The sequence below is a fragment of the Exophiala mesophila genome (genome assembly GCF_000836275.1).
Source record: "Exophiala mesophila strain CBS 40295 unplaced genomic scaffold supercont1.3, whole genome shotgun sequence".
Taxonomy (NCBI): Eukaryota; Fungi; Ascomycota; class Eurotiomycetes; order Chaetothyriales; family Herpotrichiellaceae; genus Exophiala; species Exophiala mesophila.
The window spans coordinates 32,917-47,036 of record NW_015622506.1 but is presented as its reverse complement, the minus strand read 5'-3'; the positions used below and the strand labels follow the sequence as shown (position 1 = coordinate 47,036).

Sequence of the window (14,120 nt, the reverse complement as noted above, 5' to 3'; positions counted from 1 at the left end):
TTGGAGCTCAGATCAAAGCCGGCTTCAACACCTCGACTCGATGGTCGCTGGCTGGAAAGGTCGTTGGAAGACGCTGGTGGTCGACTGAGAGGTGTACGACGGGGCTGAGCACTTTTGAGAGTGGCAGACAGATGGGGAGAAGGGTGCCGGCGTACGCGAGATTTGCCACGGGAGCGGTCACGACTGACGCGCGACCCCGAGGCTCGGATGTGACCTCGAAGCTTCTGGCCCCTGGATAAGAGAGAGGATTGCATGGTGAGGGTACGGGTGACAAGCAAGAATGTCTCGTCAGTAAGTGCAGTCTGGTTGCAAGGACACGGCAAAGGGGATCGGATTCGACTAGAATTGGGCCTAGGCAGGCGGAGGACCAAGATCGAAGGCGAGGAAGGAGCGAGGGACGGACAAACGCGCTGCATTAGCAGCAGGAAGTTTCATGTCGTGCAAGGCCATCCGTCAGCCACGTTAACTGCATCTATGAGGTTCATTTCTAAGGTAGGTACCTATGCAAGAGGTTGCCCTCGTCTTCAGCTCTCAATCTCGCCATCTTGCCATGCCCCCACCATTCTTCCGCCTTGGGCTCGCTTGACTCGGCACCACATGCCTACCTCGTGATCGGTGATAAATTGCCACAGGACCAGAGGCCAGCTCCTATGTGCTGGGAGAGGCTCGTAGAATTCTCGGGCAATTTCGTAGACTTTTGGTAGCCTGGTCCAGGGAATTGCAGGGAAATCGTGGTGCTCATTGTGATAACCCACATTATACGTCAGAAGGTTGAGTGGGCCGTAGTAGGAATATGTTTCGGGGATGGGGACATCCTTCGGCATCTTGCCGCCTTTGACGGTCGATTTTGCAAAAACGTAGTGCTCCGAGATGAAGTGGGCAGCACATGGATGGAGAGAACCAGCCAAGAATGAACTCATGAGGAGATAGATCAGAGCCTGGAGCCCGAGGAATTTGACAATGGCCGCGTCGAAGAGGATCTGAGCGATGATGTTGGCGTAGTGAATTGGCCCAAACGGAATCTTATACACCATGACTGGTCTGATGGCATAAAAGAGGAGCTGGAACGTGCAGAAAAAGGCCTTGCCGATAACTGAGTCGAAGAAAACTGCCTCCAAGGCAGTTGGAAGGTCGGTATCGAGGCCATCAACACCGAGGGATTTATGGTGTGTCAAGTGATACGGTCGAAAACCGGCCGAATAAGGAACGCCAATGGGGAGATTTGCAAAAATTGCAAACAACCTGTTGTATAGCGGTGTGCGAAAGGCTAGATTATGGCTGATCTCGTGGATGGCCAGGAACAAGTTTTGGTTGGCAGTGGCTCCGACCACGTATGCAGTGAGAAGAAAGGGCCATGACAGGATCGAGTGATGTCTCATCAGGGCAGCACAGATGACCTGAAGAGTGACTACGCCAGTGACAACATAGATGGTGAGTGGTTCAGGGCCACATAGCTTCAATATGTCTTTGTGGGCTTTGATGATGGCCTGTCGGCGAGTTCGGTGAGGTTCTTCTGTGTACGTCCAGAAGAATAGATCGTCTGGGAACTTTGTCTCGGTTGACGAGGTCTGGTTCGGGGTTCTACCATGTGCCCCTCCTTGTCTCTTGGCCACCGGATCAAGTGTGCCCGTGCCCGTGCCTTGTCGACGACTGCGTGATTGTGTTTCGGTAGTAGTTGACATATTGGGAGGGAGGATGGAAGGAAGCAGGACGGATACCGATTCAGGGTCGATTTCAGGCTAGGGAGTAGTTGGGAGGCGAAAGGCCATCGTCAGTCAGGAAGCAGAGAAGAAGAATGCGGGTTATTAGGTGCTATGGAGGCTTGTCGACGATAGAGATAGAGTATCAGGAGACGAGACAGATGATTTTGTCGTCTTGTTCAAGTTGGATGGGGATCTCGAAATGCAGGGAGTGAGGTTGAGTGGGGGCGAGGGGCGAGGAGGCTTGGGATCAAACGTTGGGCGATGTCGCTCGCCAGGCTCCACACTCATGTCTGAGAACCTCGACTTCCTCACCTAGCTTTTAAAAACTGGCTCGGGGCCATAACAAGTCTAATAGCTCATGGACTTTCTGGGGGTTGGCCCCTACAAATTATGAACGCATTACAGGAGTCAGCTATACGACGCGAGTCCTTTGTCGGCCTGACATGCATATGCCGTGAGAAAAGTTAAAGTGCGCGCTGTGAGAAATGCATCATCACGTGAATTGACCTCTACTTCTGGTTGGTAGACTTAAGTGGTAGACTTTTACCGCCAGCCAGGCTGATGCGCAAGGTCATCGGAGAGACGCCGAGTGATGCACCACCAGATAGGTCTCCATGCCACACAAGTATGGTGCCTCAGTTTCTACCAAGGCAGAGGATATTCCCTTCTCACAAGACGAATCAGCTCGGGCCACGTCAAATCGCAATCACAGCCCACAAGACAATGTTTTTATGCTCCCAGGCGCACCCATGCCAACGCCATCGCCAAATAGACCCCGTTTGGTATCTCGGGCAAAGGAGACATGGAGACCTACTGCACTATCAGACTGGCACTCGGGACCAGCTTCAAATCCTTCAATGTCTCGCCAAAGTACTCTTGGTTGAACACCTTCTTGGGGAAGTTCTGCGTGAAGCTCTCAACGTCTCTGCCGATCTCGTCTGAGATGGCTGCCGCCACTTCAAATAGCGTAGTCTCGACCGGAAAGGTCTTCATGAGGTTCCCGTTTGCTGTCTGGAGTCGTAGTCGTGATTCCTTGTATTCAGAAGCAGGCTTGGAGGTAACTGGTCCAGTAGCTGCCGGAATGGGGGCGGCGGCGACGGCGGCAGCGGCGGCAGCAGCATTTCCCGCTCTCTCTGCCTTCTCCCGCTCTGTTCTTAGCCTTCTCTCTTCTTTGTCCGCGGCGATCTTGGCTTGAATTCTTTTTTTGGCCTCGATGTCGGCCAATTTCTCCTGTCTCTTTTTCTCAGCCTCCTTGATTTGCTCCTTGACCCGGAGCTGTTCCTTCATGTCCTCGGTCTCTTTGGTCTTTTTCCGGTTGATCTGCTCGTTGCGCCGCTGGTCTGCCTTGTCCTGTTCTGCTTGTGCTGCTCGTTTAAGTGCCATCTTTTCCCGCAGTTCAGCAAGTTTTTGCTTCTTTTCCTCTTCGGTCAGTGGGGCGATTTCTTCGGTGGACTCGGCAAAGTCGGTGTGTCCTGACTTGGAGGCATGAAACTCGGCTTGGGCAGTCCCTCGGAATTTCTTGCCACACTCGTTGCAAACCAGGCTCTTTGCCTGTTCAGCGTCTTCAGTGGCTTGCGCGGCAGCCTGTGCATCTTGCTCCGCCTTAAGGTCATCTATCGATTTGTCGGCATTTTTGTCCAACCAATCGATTGCCTCGGCCACTAAAGCATTATGAGCAACTGTTCATAGGTTACATTGAAAATGAGACTCACGGCCACCAGTTTGTTTTAAGGCGATCTCACTCTTTTCTTTGTCAAACCCCATATCAGTCAACTGCTCTAAATCTGAGGGTGCCATCTTGGCCTGGTTTTTGGATATCTATTTGGCTTTGCGAAGATGTGTAGCCACTGCGGTGGTGAAGGGAGATGGAGAGTCTCGAGTGGGGGGTTTAGATGGAGGGTGGCAATTCCCAACTCAGGGTTGCACCTGGGCTAGTGGATGATGAGAAGGTCTGCAGAGGACGAGGACTTGGGTGGGAAATCAGTTGTTATTCAGAAGACTTCTTGGTGATCTGGATTGCCTTGTTGTTGCTTGTCACCAGTAACATTCTGATGCTCGCAGGCGCGGCGCTGGAACCTGTTGTCACTATTGGAACTGAAGTTGCGTCACCAAATGCCAAGACCAGGGAGCCTGTCAACTGCGAAACATGCGCACATATACGCATAAGTGCATAAGTGGACGGTGACAAAGTGACACGGGAGTGACTATCGAATATCGATCATCATCACCCTCGCCAATCACAAGAATGAGGTCGTTCCGGGATTGTTAGAGAGTGAGTGTAAACCCAGGTCGGTGAATGAGGCTGGCACTCTGAAGTGGCTGGGTTTCCTGTGCCAGTGGCTTGTGCGGTAAGCGAGGTAGCCTTCTGCGCCTGTTGGATGCTGTGAACTAGCAGGAGGCACGGGAGGGTGCGTCAGAGCCAGGTGGCCGTAGTACTCAGTGGCTTTACCTGGGGTAGATTCACGGCTATGTACGCCTATAGGTGGTAACCACAGGCCGAGGGACTGTTTCTCGCAGGGTAGTAGGCGTCATTCACTGCTAGGGGCTGCTGAACAATCATGTTGACGGTATCTCCCACAGGCCACAAAAGCTCGACCTGCTGGCTGCATGACACAATGGGACCACAATTAATTACCTAAGGTACCTACCTACCTAAGGTACCTAGGTACCCTTCATCACTTGATTCCCAGGTGCTGGACTTGCTAGTACTTTAGTAGTGACTTGGTTATTACAACCTGCTTGTAGTGCCCGTCCCTCACCCAGCAACCCGCTCCGCGACCATCTCTTGTCTTCATCGCCTCTGACATCAACTCCCACTTCCAGGTTCTTTGTTGTACCACTTGTTCTTGAACACCATCGATCTACCTCTGGCCCTGCGCACTTTCATCCTCACATTATATCTTTGAACTTTGGGTGCCTCCAAGTTCCCATACCCTCCCATCAGAATTAGATCATGTCGGTTGAACTAGATCCTGCCGAACTGGGCTTCAGACGTCAGTAACTCCTTACCCCGTCCTGCCACTTCTGCGCACGCGAGACCTCTCCTGCCTATCTTTGATCCCCTACTGATTGCATTATAGGCCCTTTCGACCGTGAGGTCACTGAGACGCTCAAGCTGATCAATAACAACTCATCTCCTGTCGCTTTCAAGGCAAGCTGTGCTCTCTATGGCCGCACGCTTGCGCTGATGCTAACGACGCTCCACGATTAGGTCAAGACAACCGCGCCAAAACAGTACAACTTCCTCTCCGTCGCCTAATCAATCTCTTACTAATGTCTTTCAGATATTGTGTGAGGCCCAATTCGGGCACTATTCAACCCAATGACTCCGTCCAAGTCCAAGGTGCGTTCTCTCCCTCGCTTGTTGCCGCACTCCTGAAGAGACCCCTCCTTGACTCGTCCCAGTTCTCCTGCAAGCCATGAAAGAAGAGCCTCCCTTGGACGCCAAATGCCGAGACAAATTCCTTGTCCAGTCCGTTCTCACATCCCCTGACCAGGATCCCAACGTCACCACACTTTGGCAACAGGTGGAGAAGACGGCCAAATCCTCCATCTCGGAAAAGAAGATTCGTGTCAACTTCCTTCCTGCGGTAGGTGCCTCCACCAATGGCACGCTATCATCGTCATCACACCCTGGAGAAGAACAACCGCCAGCCTACTCGTCCCCCTCACCTCAGTTCGGCTCTCCCGCCCCTGTCGCCTCCTCTTCCACGCCTGCAAAGAATTCGAGCTCCGAGCTGGGCCGGGGGGGCTCATCTTCCGTGGCCGAGGCGACCGGAATCACCGCCGCCGCCGCCGCCATTTCGCGAAGCATTCCCACGTCCAACGAGGAGTTGCAAGAACAGTTGGCTGCAGCCAAAGCTCAGATCCAGAAACTCAGCGCCCAGGTGCAAGATCCACAGTTTCGGCAGAGAAAGGCCCAGCAGGCCAGTGAAAAAGTGCAAACAGTCGTGCAACAATCCAACGAATCCGGTGTCCCTCTGCAGATTGTCGCAGGACTTTGCTTGCTCAGTTTCCTGATTGCTTATCTGTTCTTCTAGCTGACCCAATTTGGTCTGCAGCGAGTAGGGGAGTTTGGAAGAAGCATTGGGTGGGCCAACTCTACAACCAGGATTTCGGCCGATCCCGTAGCCGACATTTCCTTGGTCGTTTTAATCGGTGTTATAAAGGCCACATAAGGACGATCCCCAGCTCCGCAAGAAGAGAGGACAACCTCTGGAACATGTAGGGCTGCCTCTTGTCTGGTGTTTGCTATCAACATCAATAGAGGCTTCTGGTCACCAAACTATGAGGATTGTGAGTCGCATGTATATGAAGGGCAGCCTGGGGACAGATGTTATGAGGCGAGACGGTCTGAGGATTTTGTCACCTGGGTGAGCTCATTGTGGTTTCCCTGCATGTAAGCGTAAGCAAACAGAAAACAAGCAAATCTTGGTCCATGATGATGTTGCAACAATCAAATGTCATCTGCAGAAAACTGTCGTGCCTCGTTCGAGATTCCTGGACAGCTTATTTGCCTTTGCATGTAGAAATTAAGGGCATGTCTTTCAGGGCTTTTAAAGAGTCTCTGAAGATGCTCGTTCGATAAATCTAATGCTGAGATGTCACGAAAAAGTGTGCTTGCAGCCCTATATGTAAATGTGGATGTTAATGTGAAGATGAATATATTTTAGATTTCTCCTTGACTGCCTCGGAATCAATCCCCACAAATATATTATTCCACCTGAACGACAATCAAGGCAATGCTCTCTCCAGTCTCAAAAGTCAAGACAAATATAGCACCTGGAATTAGGTGGTCCAAATATCTAAAGTTGCAGAGATGTGGGATCCCGAGTCCTAAGTTGAAACAATGAGAAGGAATTCCACGTTGACAATCGCGCATGACTTAAAAGTACTATCTATGTACATACATAGGTAATAATGTACGAGTCCTCACAAAATGACCATCCACGTTCATCTCCACGAAGCCACGTGATCATTTCCATCGCCAAGCCAAAACTCATCCACTTGCTGCTTTTGTTGCTGCTTCTGTTGTGCTTCTGATTTTCTGCCGCGTACCATTGATTCCTTTCGAACCAGCGACAGACAACCAGTGAACAAGCAAGTGATCTCACGCTCTGAAGGCTTTCCCAGATCTACAGTATAGGTGTCTGCCTCTGGGACTTTCGCCTGGTGGTCCAATCTTGTTTTCTTTGCCCCTGTTGTTGCATCCACCCTACTCTTGAATCTCACCGCGTGTGTTGGGCTGCATCGCTCATTCGCACCACCCCGCCGCAGCCACCACCACCACTACTACGAGAGCTCCTTCGCTATGTCTACCGCAATGGAAGTCGACAACAACGCTGCTAGCAAGTCTGCCGCCAGCAATGGTACCACCGGAGCCAATTCCGAAGCCCTTACGGCTCAGAACGCTGTTGCCGTCCGTAGTATCGAAGGATGGATCGTCATTGCCACCAACATCCACGAAGAAGCCACCGAAGAAGATATCACTGATTTATTTGCCGAGTATGGTGAAATCAAGAATTTGCATCTGAACCTCGATCGCAGGACGGGCTACGTCAAGGTACGTTCACCAACTTATTTGCTGTGGCTACTTTCCTTTTTCCATGCCCAGGCATGATCCCTCGTTGGTATTCCTCAGTTGCTCGCCAGCCTTTTCCTCCTTTGTACAGACCTCTCAATTCTCGGGCTAATGTTCCATGTTGTCTCCGTAATAACAGGGCTACGTTCTAATCGAGTTCTCCACCCAACCGGAAGCATCTGCCGCGATAAATGCACTCAACGGATCAAAACTCCTTGATCAAACCATCTCCGTCGACTATGCTTTTGTACGGCCGCCACCAAAGGATGCCAACAAGGCCCGATCTGGTGCTACCGCCAACAAGGGAAGACGTGCCGCTGCGAGAAGCCGGAGTCGGAGCAAGAGTCGGAGCCGCAGTCATGACAGAACGAGGGGAGAAAGAGATGCGGACAAGATGGAAAGAGATTAACTTGGCTGCGTGCTATTGATTGGGAGCCTTTCCGATAACCATTGACGACTCTGCCAACACCCGCTGGTCTTTGGCTCTGCGGTCTCCAGTCCTGTCACTCGAGCCTGACCTGAGCTCAAAGACATGGGTCTTGCGTGCCCGCTCACCATCCACCAGAAAACCATGCACGTCGCCTAGGCGCCGTTCTATGCTTTTCAACACGTTAGCTCCAGGCTACCGTCTCAATATGCCGATCCCATGTGGTCGGTTCCTAACTAAGGTCGAGACAGGTACGGTGACTTGACTATCTTACGCAATACCCTGGCATGTTATTGACGTGCTTCATAGCATCAGCAGTCCATACGGCGATCCATATTGACCTGGGTTGCACACTTGTGCCTCCAGCGTGACTTCATTCTTTTCGAACGTGACATAGCTGGCTCAATTCGACAGGCGAAATTCTCCATGAACTAGGTCTCAACTCCCTATACACCTAGCTTCGAACTTCGGGTACATCAATCATCTTCACGACCTCAAAATGTCGAGTATCATGCATTCCAGCTTTACCAAAAGGACAGTTTGGCCGACCGCACTCTCTCAATGATCCGACATTTGGACAATGGTGGCCATTCAAACACGTCGGATCGCGGCAATCGGGTCCATCGACACATGGGATCAGTCGAGCCATCGAGCGTAATTGCAGGTATAAGCTTGTGTCAATCTCCCCATGATCATACGGGCATTGCTTTCCCTCTGGCTGTGGACAAGCTCCTCGCAAGTGGTAATTGTTGCACAGTTTGTGAGTCAAATGACGGTCCCGGAACGATTTTTGCTCGGCGCTGGTGGGAAACGGGAGAGATAGATCGATACGTTGGCCGTATTTGTTCACCGCAATTGGGGAAAATATCGGTCGGCGCTCTGGCTCCGGTTGTCTCTGCCTCACATGGCTCGATTGGAACGTCTTCCTGCTTAGTCCGTTGACGCCACGAGTTGTACTTAATAGGAATGCCGACTCGTTGGATGAAGATGACGATCCAGGGCGGCCGATGATTCCGAGCTTAGGTCCATTCACTTCTGCCGCGGCCCTCATAGGAGAAGCCGCAGCCCCGGCAGTTGGTGAACTTCTGGACATGTGTGAGACTGGAGCATCCGGCCTGGAGGAGCTACCTGAGCTGGGAGCTCTTGACCAAGAGGCCGCTGAAGGAGGACGATCGTGGTTAGGCGTGAAACCCTCTGTTGTGGACTTCTGGTCCGGGGGTATATCATCCCACGACCCTTCAAACTCACGCACACCTCGTTGCTCAAGGCGTGATTGTATAGGATGAGACCCGTGACCCTTGACACCATTAGTCTCGACAGCGAAAATGTGAGGAGCCCTTCCTTTTCCCCCCCCTCTCCCAAGATGTCCTTGATGGGTGGGCCTGCTACTCTTTTCCCGCTTGTGTATATTGGCTGTTGTTGAAGAAGTATCCTTTGCTTCATCTTCCCATTCTGTGGCGATCGGGGCCTGACCAAGGTGGCCTCCCTCGGACTCCCAGTTGAACCCTTTTGCAGTGGTTGGAGGCGTGTCCACCTTGGAGAGTCTCATTGTGTCCGCCACCCAGTCCCCATCGATAGAACCCAATAGATCGGACGTGGCACCTGTCTTCTCGGGCGCTGCTGAAACAATACATGGGTTAGACTCAGCTGTAGGGGCAGTAATGCGACCCTCAGGGACCGAAGACCTGGTCGAGGAGATCGCCTTTAGGCTCGAGAACCTGGCAGTGTGGTACGCAAGGTCGAGGCCGGAAGGAAATCCACTCCCAGGCTCAACAAGAGAGGTCTTTTTTCGAGTATACTCATCGTCGTTGTACAATTGAAGGGTGTTATAATACTCCGAGGAAGGACTCATTGCAAGGAAGACGTGCCGGACGTGGCAGTTTTCGATGCACAAGGAGTAGAAATCTTGAACGGTTGTTAGTGAGGCGCTCAACGCCTGGTTAATTGCCAGTTGGGCGATGTGTACTTGCCTTGGATCTTACTGTCAACGGCCGTGGGAGAGCTGCCACAGTCACTTACGGTGACAAAGGGTTCAATCTTGCAAATCTCTTGCACAAATCCCCAGAGTGCGTCGCCGTCAGTCAACAAGTTGGCTGTGGAGAGATCGTCCGCTAATCGACCCATATCAGAAAAGATGTGGACTATCACTTTAATGTTCTCCGGCAAAGGGGCGGAATCGTGTTTGTGCTGGCTTCGTGCAAAGCCTCGTACCTCGTCGAGGAGTGTATGTACTGCATCTCTTGCGCCGTTCGGGCCAGCCTTGACCAGGGCATCGTCAAAAAAGTGGTGGTTACCATCGATCAGGACAAGGACTTGAAGAGTGTCTTCTTTATGCTGTATCATCCTTCAGTCAAGGGGCTAGCAGGGGTCGGATTCAATCATACTATCTGCGACTCGACATCTTTGGCCCGTGCTTGCCAGCGTGCCCTGATATCCTTTTCCTGTTCCAATTCGTTCTTGAGAGTTTCGAAACGATCATCTTCAGATTGAATTGGCACGCTGATATCTGGAACCGCAGGATTGGAGGCGGAGGCGGAGGCAGAGGTCTTGAGCATCTGGATTTCACGCTCTTGTCGAGTGACGAGGTCTACAAAGGCCTGGCAAGTGTGTCAGTTCAAAACATCTAGGCAGTGACTTCTGACTCACATCTATCATCTCCTCCTGTTCGGAAAGATGCAGCGCGTGTGCTGCATTGCGGACCTTCCACGCAGCATGTTTCTTGAGTAAGGAATCCATTTGTGGCCTGGTACGAGACGATATCCTGGAAGCCACACAATAGAAGTTCAACAGCCGGACCACATGCGGAAGCGAAGACTAAGCGGTGACTGCTACAAATGGCAAAGGTGGTAAAAGATGCCGGTGCTGGTGCCAGTGCTAGGAGAATGATATCAAGACAAATCTGAGTTGAGACGCGTCTATCCAGACAAAGTCGGGCAAGAAACCGCGAATGACGCGAGTCAGTTTGATCCCCTGACTTTAAAGAATGATCAAATGCGCAAGCTTGCCCCTCGATGCCTACAATGCCGATTTGTCGGGTAGAAGAGAGAGTACACAAACACTGTAACTTTACTCCTATGCCACCTCGCGGTAGGATTGGTAGTAAGAAATATTTCTCGTGGAGAGGCAGAGGGTTGAGATTCACCTGTGTTAGCATAAAGTCACGTGGTATAGTGTGACACGCCTCGCCTATCAGCTATTTATTACTCTCTGCGTTTGAATACCTAGTCTTCTCTCTGTGTCATATGCCATTCAGAACCTTTTTAGTCTTGAGATAATACGAGAGTCCTAAAGGTAAAATCGGAGTTTCCAGACTGAAGATGCCGAAAAAATTCCTGTTCTGTTTAAAAGCTGCATGCCTCATGCAGACCATCTGTCTATTCTGACTGTCGATTAGATATCTAGCGACTGGTGGGAGGTATCGTAGTTAGTATTGTACAAGACTTCCAATCATCATCTCAACCTTTCTTCTTCAAATCTTGCCGACATCTGAGGTCGAGTCCTGTCGACCCTGTCCCGCAGCGCCAACGTCCCGCATCTCATCAGCAACCCCTCCACTGTCTACAGTGGGAGTTTTGCTATATCCAAACGCTAATGTGCAGAAGTGAAATGTCATAGTCTCATCTCAAGTGGCCCAATGCCCTCTACTTCTCGAATGGAGACGGATCGGGAAAGAGTCCCTGGTAGAGTTCGGTCATGGCCTCCTTCACGTCCGCCAATTCCTGCTCATCATTGGTCGAGACATCGTCATTCAAACAGAGCTGCCCGGCAAGCTCCTTCTTGGACCGGACATATCGGCTCACCAGTGTGCTATCCACTTGCTCAGCATCGGTCACCATGACGAAGAGCGCATCAGGATTGATGATGGTATATCGATACCGCATCACTGCCTTGATCACAAGATCCCGTTGATCCTGCTGGCTCCCGGCGTGCGGTAATAGTGGGCCTAGCCCTTTGGGTGTCTTGTTCAGCACCAGCTTTAGCAGACAGTCGCCACATTTGGGCTCTTGGCGAGCCAGTCGATCAAAAATATTTGACGTGGCGAACATGGGATTCTTGCTGTGGGAGTCTGTCGAGGAAATGGAGAATCCTGGGGCCAGGCACTCGTTGACATCGAACTCGATGCAGTCTGCGTTTTGAATCGCCTGGGGGCCATCCAACGAAGTCCATAGAACGTCTGTATTGACCTTGGGTGGCTCCAACCCTGCCTTTTGTAACAATTGAGACACGTGATAGTAGTGTCGTTTGCGATATGTTGTTCGACCTTCATTATTCATCCCAGTCTCTAAATCCTGCATAATGGTCTGCCTTTCTTCCCATGAAAGATTTCCGTCCCCGTCAACATCGCTCCGGAGCATAATGTAGCTCCAAATAAGCGCCTCACGGTGACGCTCGATGAGATAGTGGAACGTCACATACCATGAGTATAGTTGAAAACCTGGCTCTCCTCGGAAGCGCTTGCACGCACTTTGGAGCTCAGGCCCAGGAAAGGACGAGATGGCTTCACGCATAATGCTCCGAGACAAAGCGTGCCCGAAATGACCCTGACCCTTACGCTTTCGGATCCCAAATCTTCGATTTAGTAGCCAGGACGTGTAGATGAGGAAAGGCTTTTCTCCGAATCGGTGGGCGTCTACATCCGTAGGCGGCGATGTTGCGCTATAAGAGTTCGTCTTGAATCCCATCACTGGCCCAAACAGAGGAGAGTGAATGTCGGATGCCGCGTGCGTTTTCCCTAGGAGCATGTCATCGGACAACGCATACAACTGTGGACTGGTTAGTTTGATTCATAGCATCGTGGGACATTCTTACATAGTCAGTATCTGACGGCGTGTTAAAGAGTTGATTTTCAATGGTAAGTGAATTGAACGTCGGCAGACATGCGTGCTTTTCTGCATCGAAGAACTCCTCCTGGGCTAGGACTTCGACCGTCTCTTGGGTATGCGGGTTATCATTGAGCCATGTCGGCACCTGTTTGCCTTCGGGCGTTCCTTCCACCGAATTGACGATAATTTGAATCTTGTTTCGAAATTTGGCAGCGTGTCGTTCCAAGCTGCGGAGTGAATACCTTAACTCGTCCCAATCTCGGTATCTGTTGACGCCATGAGATTTGAGCCACTTGCCTTCATCGTCATTGAGGACAGAGTTGAGTTCATAAGGGTGTTTGGTTTTTTGGAACTCATCCTGTGAGCCATTGACCCCTGCAAAGTCAGGTTTTGGTTCGGCCAGCGGGTCTCCTTCACTTACAGAGGTAGACAAAGTCAATCTTGGGTTCCTCCAACTTGCCCCATGCCTTGGAATCATATGATGCGTCAGAAATCCAGCGGTCTTCCCATCCCTGAAGGGTGCTGCCAGCAACCACATCCTCAAAAGGAATGTGAATGATCTCTGGTAGACTGTCGGCCTTTTCCTCCAGGGAAAGATGGTCCAGGGGTTCCGCCTCGATAACCTTTTCCCGTTCTGGCTGATCCGGAGAGGAGATGAGAAACTCTTTCTCTTTTGATGGGTCGAGGTTTGCCTTCACAGCCACAGGCCCCTTTGGTAATGGATTTATGATCAAGTCATCTTTTTGCCCGTCGGACGTAGCATCTTCCACTGGTACGCCTGCGTAGACAACGATCTCGGGGCCGGACGGTAATTCGGGGTCTGATCCTGCTCTTGGTGTCGTGGGCTTGCCTTGGGCATGATGTTGTTGATTTGGCTCGCTGTCTTGGACTTTGAGATCAAAGTCTGGAATATCTTTTGCAGCCGGGGTTTCCGTCCGCACATCTGAATCATCCTGCGCCCCAGGGGCGGTGCCTATCCGAATCGACCTCTGCGAGAACTGGTCATAACTGTCACGGAGGGACCTCCTGTCTTGTATTGAGAATGGCGACGAGGAACCATCGTCAACGACATTTCTGTGAGGCGACTGAGATGGCTGATGTGAGTGCCGCCAAAGAACTAGGCAGACTATACAAACGAGGACAAGCAAGACTGGACGCCGTGGACGCTGAGTGTTCACCAAGGGTCGACGCCAACTCTGTGAATTCTTCCGCGCCCACCTTCTGTTCTCCTCGAGAGGAAGGCCGACCATGATTGAGGGAAAAGTTAGAGCCAGCCAACGATGGGCTGCTTGGACGTCACAGCGGGCAGGGGTCTTGAGATTGCTGGCCTGAAGAAATTGACTCTGATGGGTCGCAGTAAAGCGAGAGACGGTAGGCGGATAGTAGGAGATTATGAAAAGTAGCAGACACGTGAGAATAAATGAATAGTTGACAGCAAGAGAAATTGAGAGCGGCTCGAGTGTGTGTGTAGGTCAATGTTTTGCAACGAACGACAGAGGTCTGAGCAGTGTTTGGATAAATCACTGGGTGGCATTAAGAGCACGGATGGCATGAGTTTTGAGTGATAATTCCAACTGCGAGACCCA

General features: G+C 51.4%; 6 protein-coding genes across 8 annotated transcripts; 2 read left to right on the top strand and 4 right to left on the bottom strand.

Annotated features, from left to right (window-relative positions):
• Positions 1-524: 524 nt before the first annotated feature.
• PV10_03687 (uncharacterized protein) lies at positions 525-1,682 on the bottom strand (the record flags this gene model as incomplete). The annotated part of the gene is made up of 1 exon (XM_016368171.1): positions 525-1,682. One exon carries the CDS (start codon positions 1,680-1,682, stop codon positions 525-527), a length of 1,158 nt encoding a protein of 385 aa, XP_016223959.1.
• A 370-nt stretch (positions 1,683-2,052) lies between these two features.
• Positions 2,053-3,962, bottom strand: PV10_03686. 2 transcript variants are annotated; one of them, XM_016368169.1, is made up of 3 exons: positions 3,416-3,962; positions 2,518-3,364; positions 2,053-2,367 (listed from the first exon to the last, which is right to left on the bottom strand). In XM_016368169.1, exons 1-3 carry the CDS (start codon positions 3,498-3,500, stop codon positions 2,346-2,348), a joined length of 954 nt encoding a protein of 317 aa, XP_016223957.1. In that variant the 5' UTR covers positions 3,501-3,962; the 3' UTR covers positions 2,053-2,345. The 2 variants fall into 2 exon arrangements, with proteins under 2 accessions (XP_016223957.1, XP_016223958.1); XM_016368170.1 differs by having other exon boundaries at positions 2,053-3,364.
• Positions 3,963-4,393: 431 nt separating this feature from the next.
• Positions 4,394-6,241, top strand: PV10_03685 (uncharacterized protein). Its single transcript, XM_016368168.1, has 5 exons — positions 4,394-4,696; positions 4,784-4,854; positions 4,915-4,937; positions 4,988-5,046; positions 5,109-6,241. Exons 1-5 carry the CDS (start codon positions 4,657-4,659, stop codon positions 5,741-5,743), a joined length of 828 nt encoding a protein of 275 aa, XP_016223956.1. The 5' UTR covers positions 4,394-4,656; the 3' UTR covers positions 5,744-6,241.
• A 529-nt stretch (positions 6,242-6,770) lies between these two features.
• PV10_03684 lies at positions 6,771-9,315 on the top strand. Of its 2 annotated transcripts, XM_016368167.1 has the most exons (3): positions 6,771-7,266; positions 7,424-7,962; positions 8,021-9,315. In XM_016368167.1, the coding sequence occupies exons 1-2, from the start codon at positions 7,015-7,017 to the stop codon at positions 7,691-7,693; spliced, it is 522 nt and encodes a 173-aa protein (XP_016223955.1). In that variant the 5' UTR covers positions 6,771-7,014; the 3' UTR covers positions 7,694-7,962; positions 8,021-9,315. The 2 variants fall into 2 exon arrangements, with proteins under 2 accessions (XP_016223955.1, XP_016223954.1); XM_016368166.1 differs by having other exon boundaries at positions 7,424-9,315.
• On the bottom strand, positions 7,895-10,783 carry PV10_03683 (uncharacterized protein). Its single transcript, XM_016368165.1, has 4 exons — positions 10,358-10,783; positions 10,096-10,308; positions 9,682-10,045; positions 7,895-9,616 (listed from the first exon to the last, which is right to left on the bottom strand). The coding sequence occupies exons 1-4, from the start codon at positions 10,445-10,447 to the stop codon at positions 8,166-8,168; spliced, it is 2,118 nt and encodes a 705-aa protein (XP_016223953.1). The 5' UTR covers positions 10,448-10,783; the 3' UTR covers positions 7,895-8,165.
• A 264-nt stretch (positions 10,784-11,047) lies between these two features.
• PV10_03682 (uncharacterized protein) lies at positions 11,048-14,030 on the bottom strand. The gene is made up of 3 exons (XM_016368164.1): positions 12,956-14,030; positions 12,521-12,909; positions 11,048-12,474 (listed from the first exon to the last, which is right to left on the bottom strand). Exons 1-3 carry the CDS (start codon positions 13,782-13,784, stop codon positions 11,353-11,355), a joined length of 2,340 nt encoding a protein of 779 aa, XP_016223952.1. The 5' UTR covers positions 13,785-14,030; the 3' UTR covers positions 11,048-11,352.
• Positions 14,031-14,120: the final 90 nt, after the last annotated feature.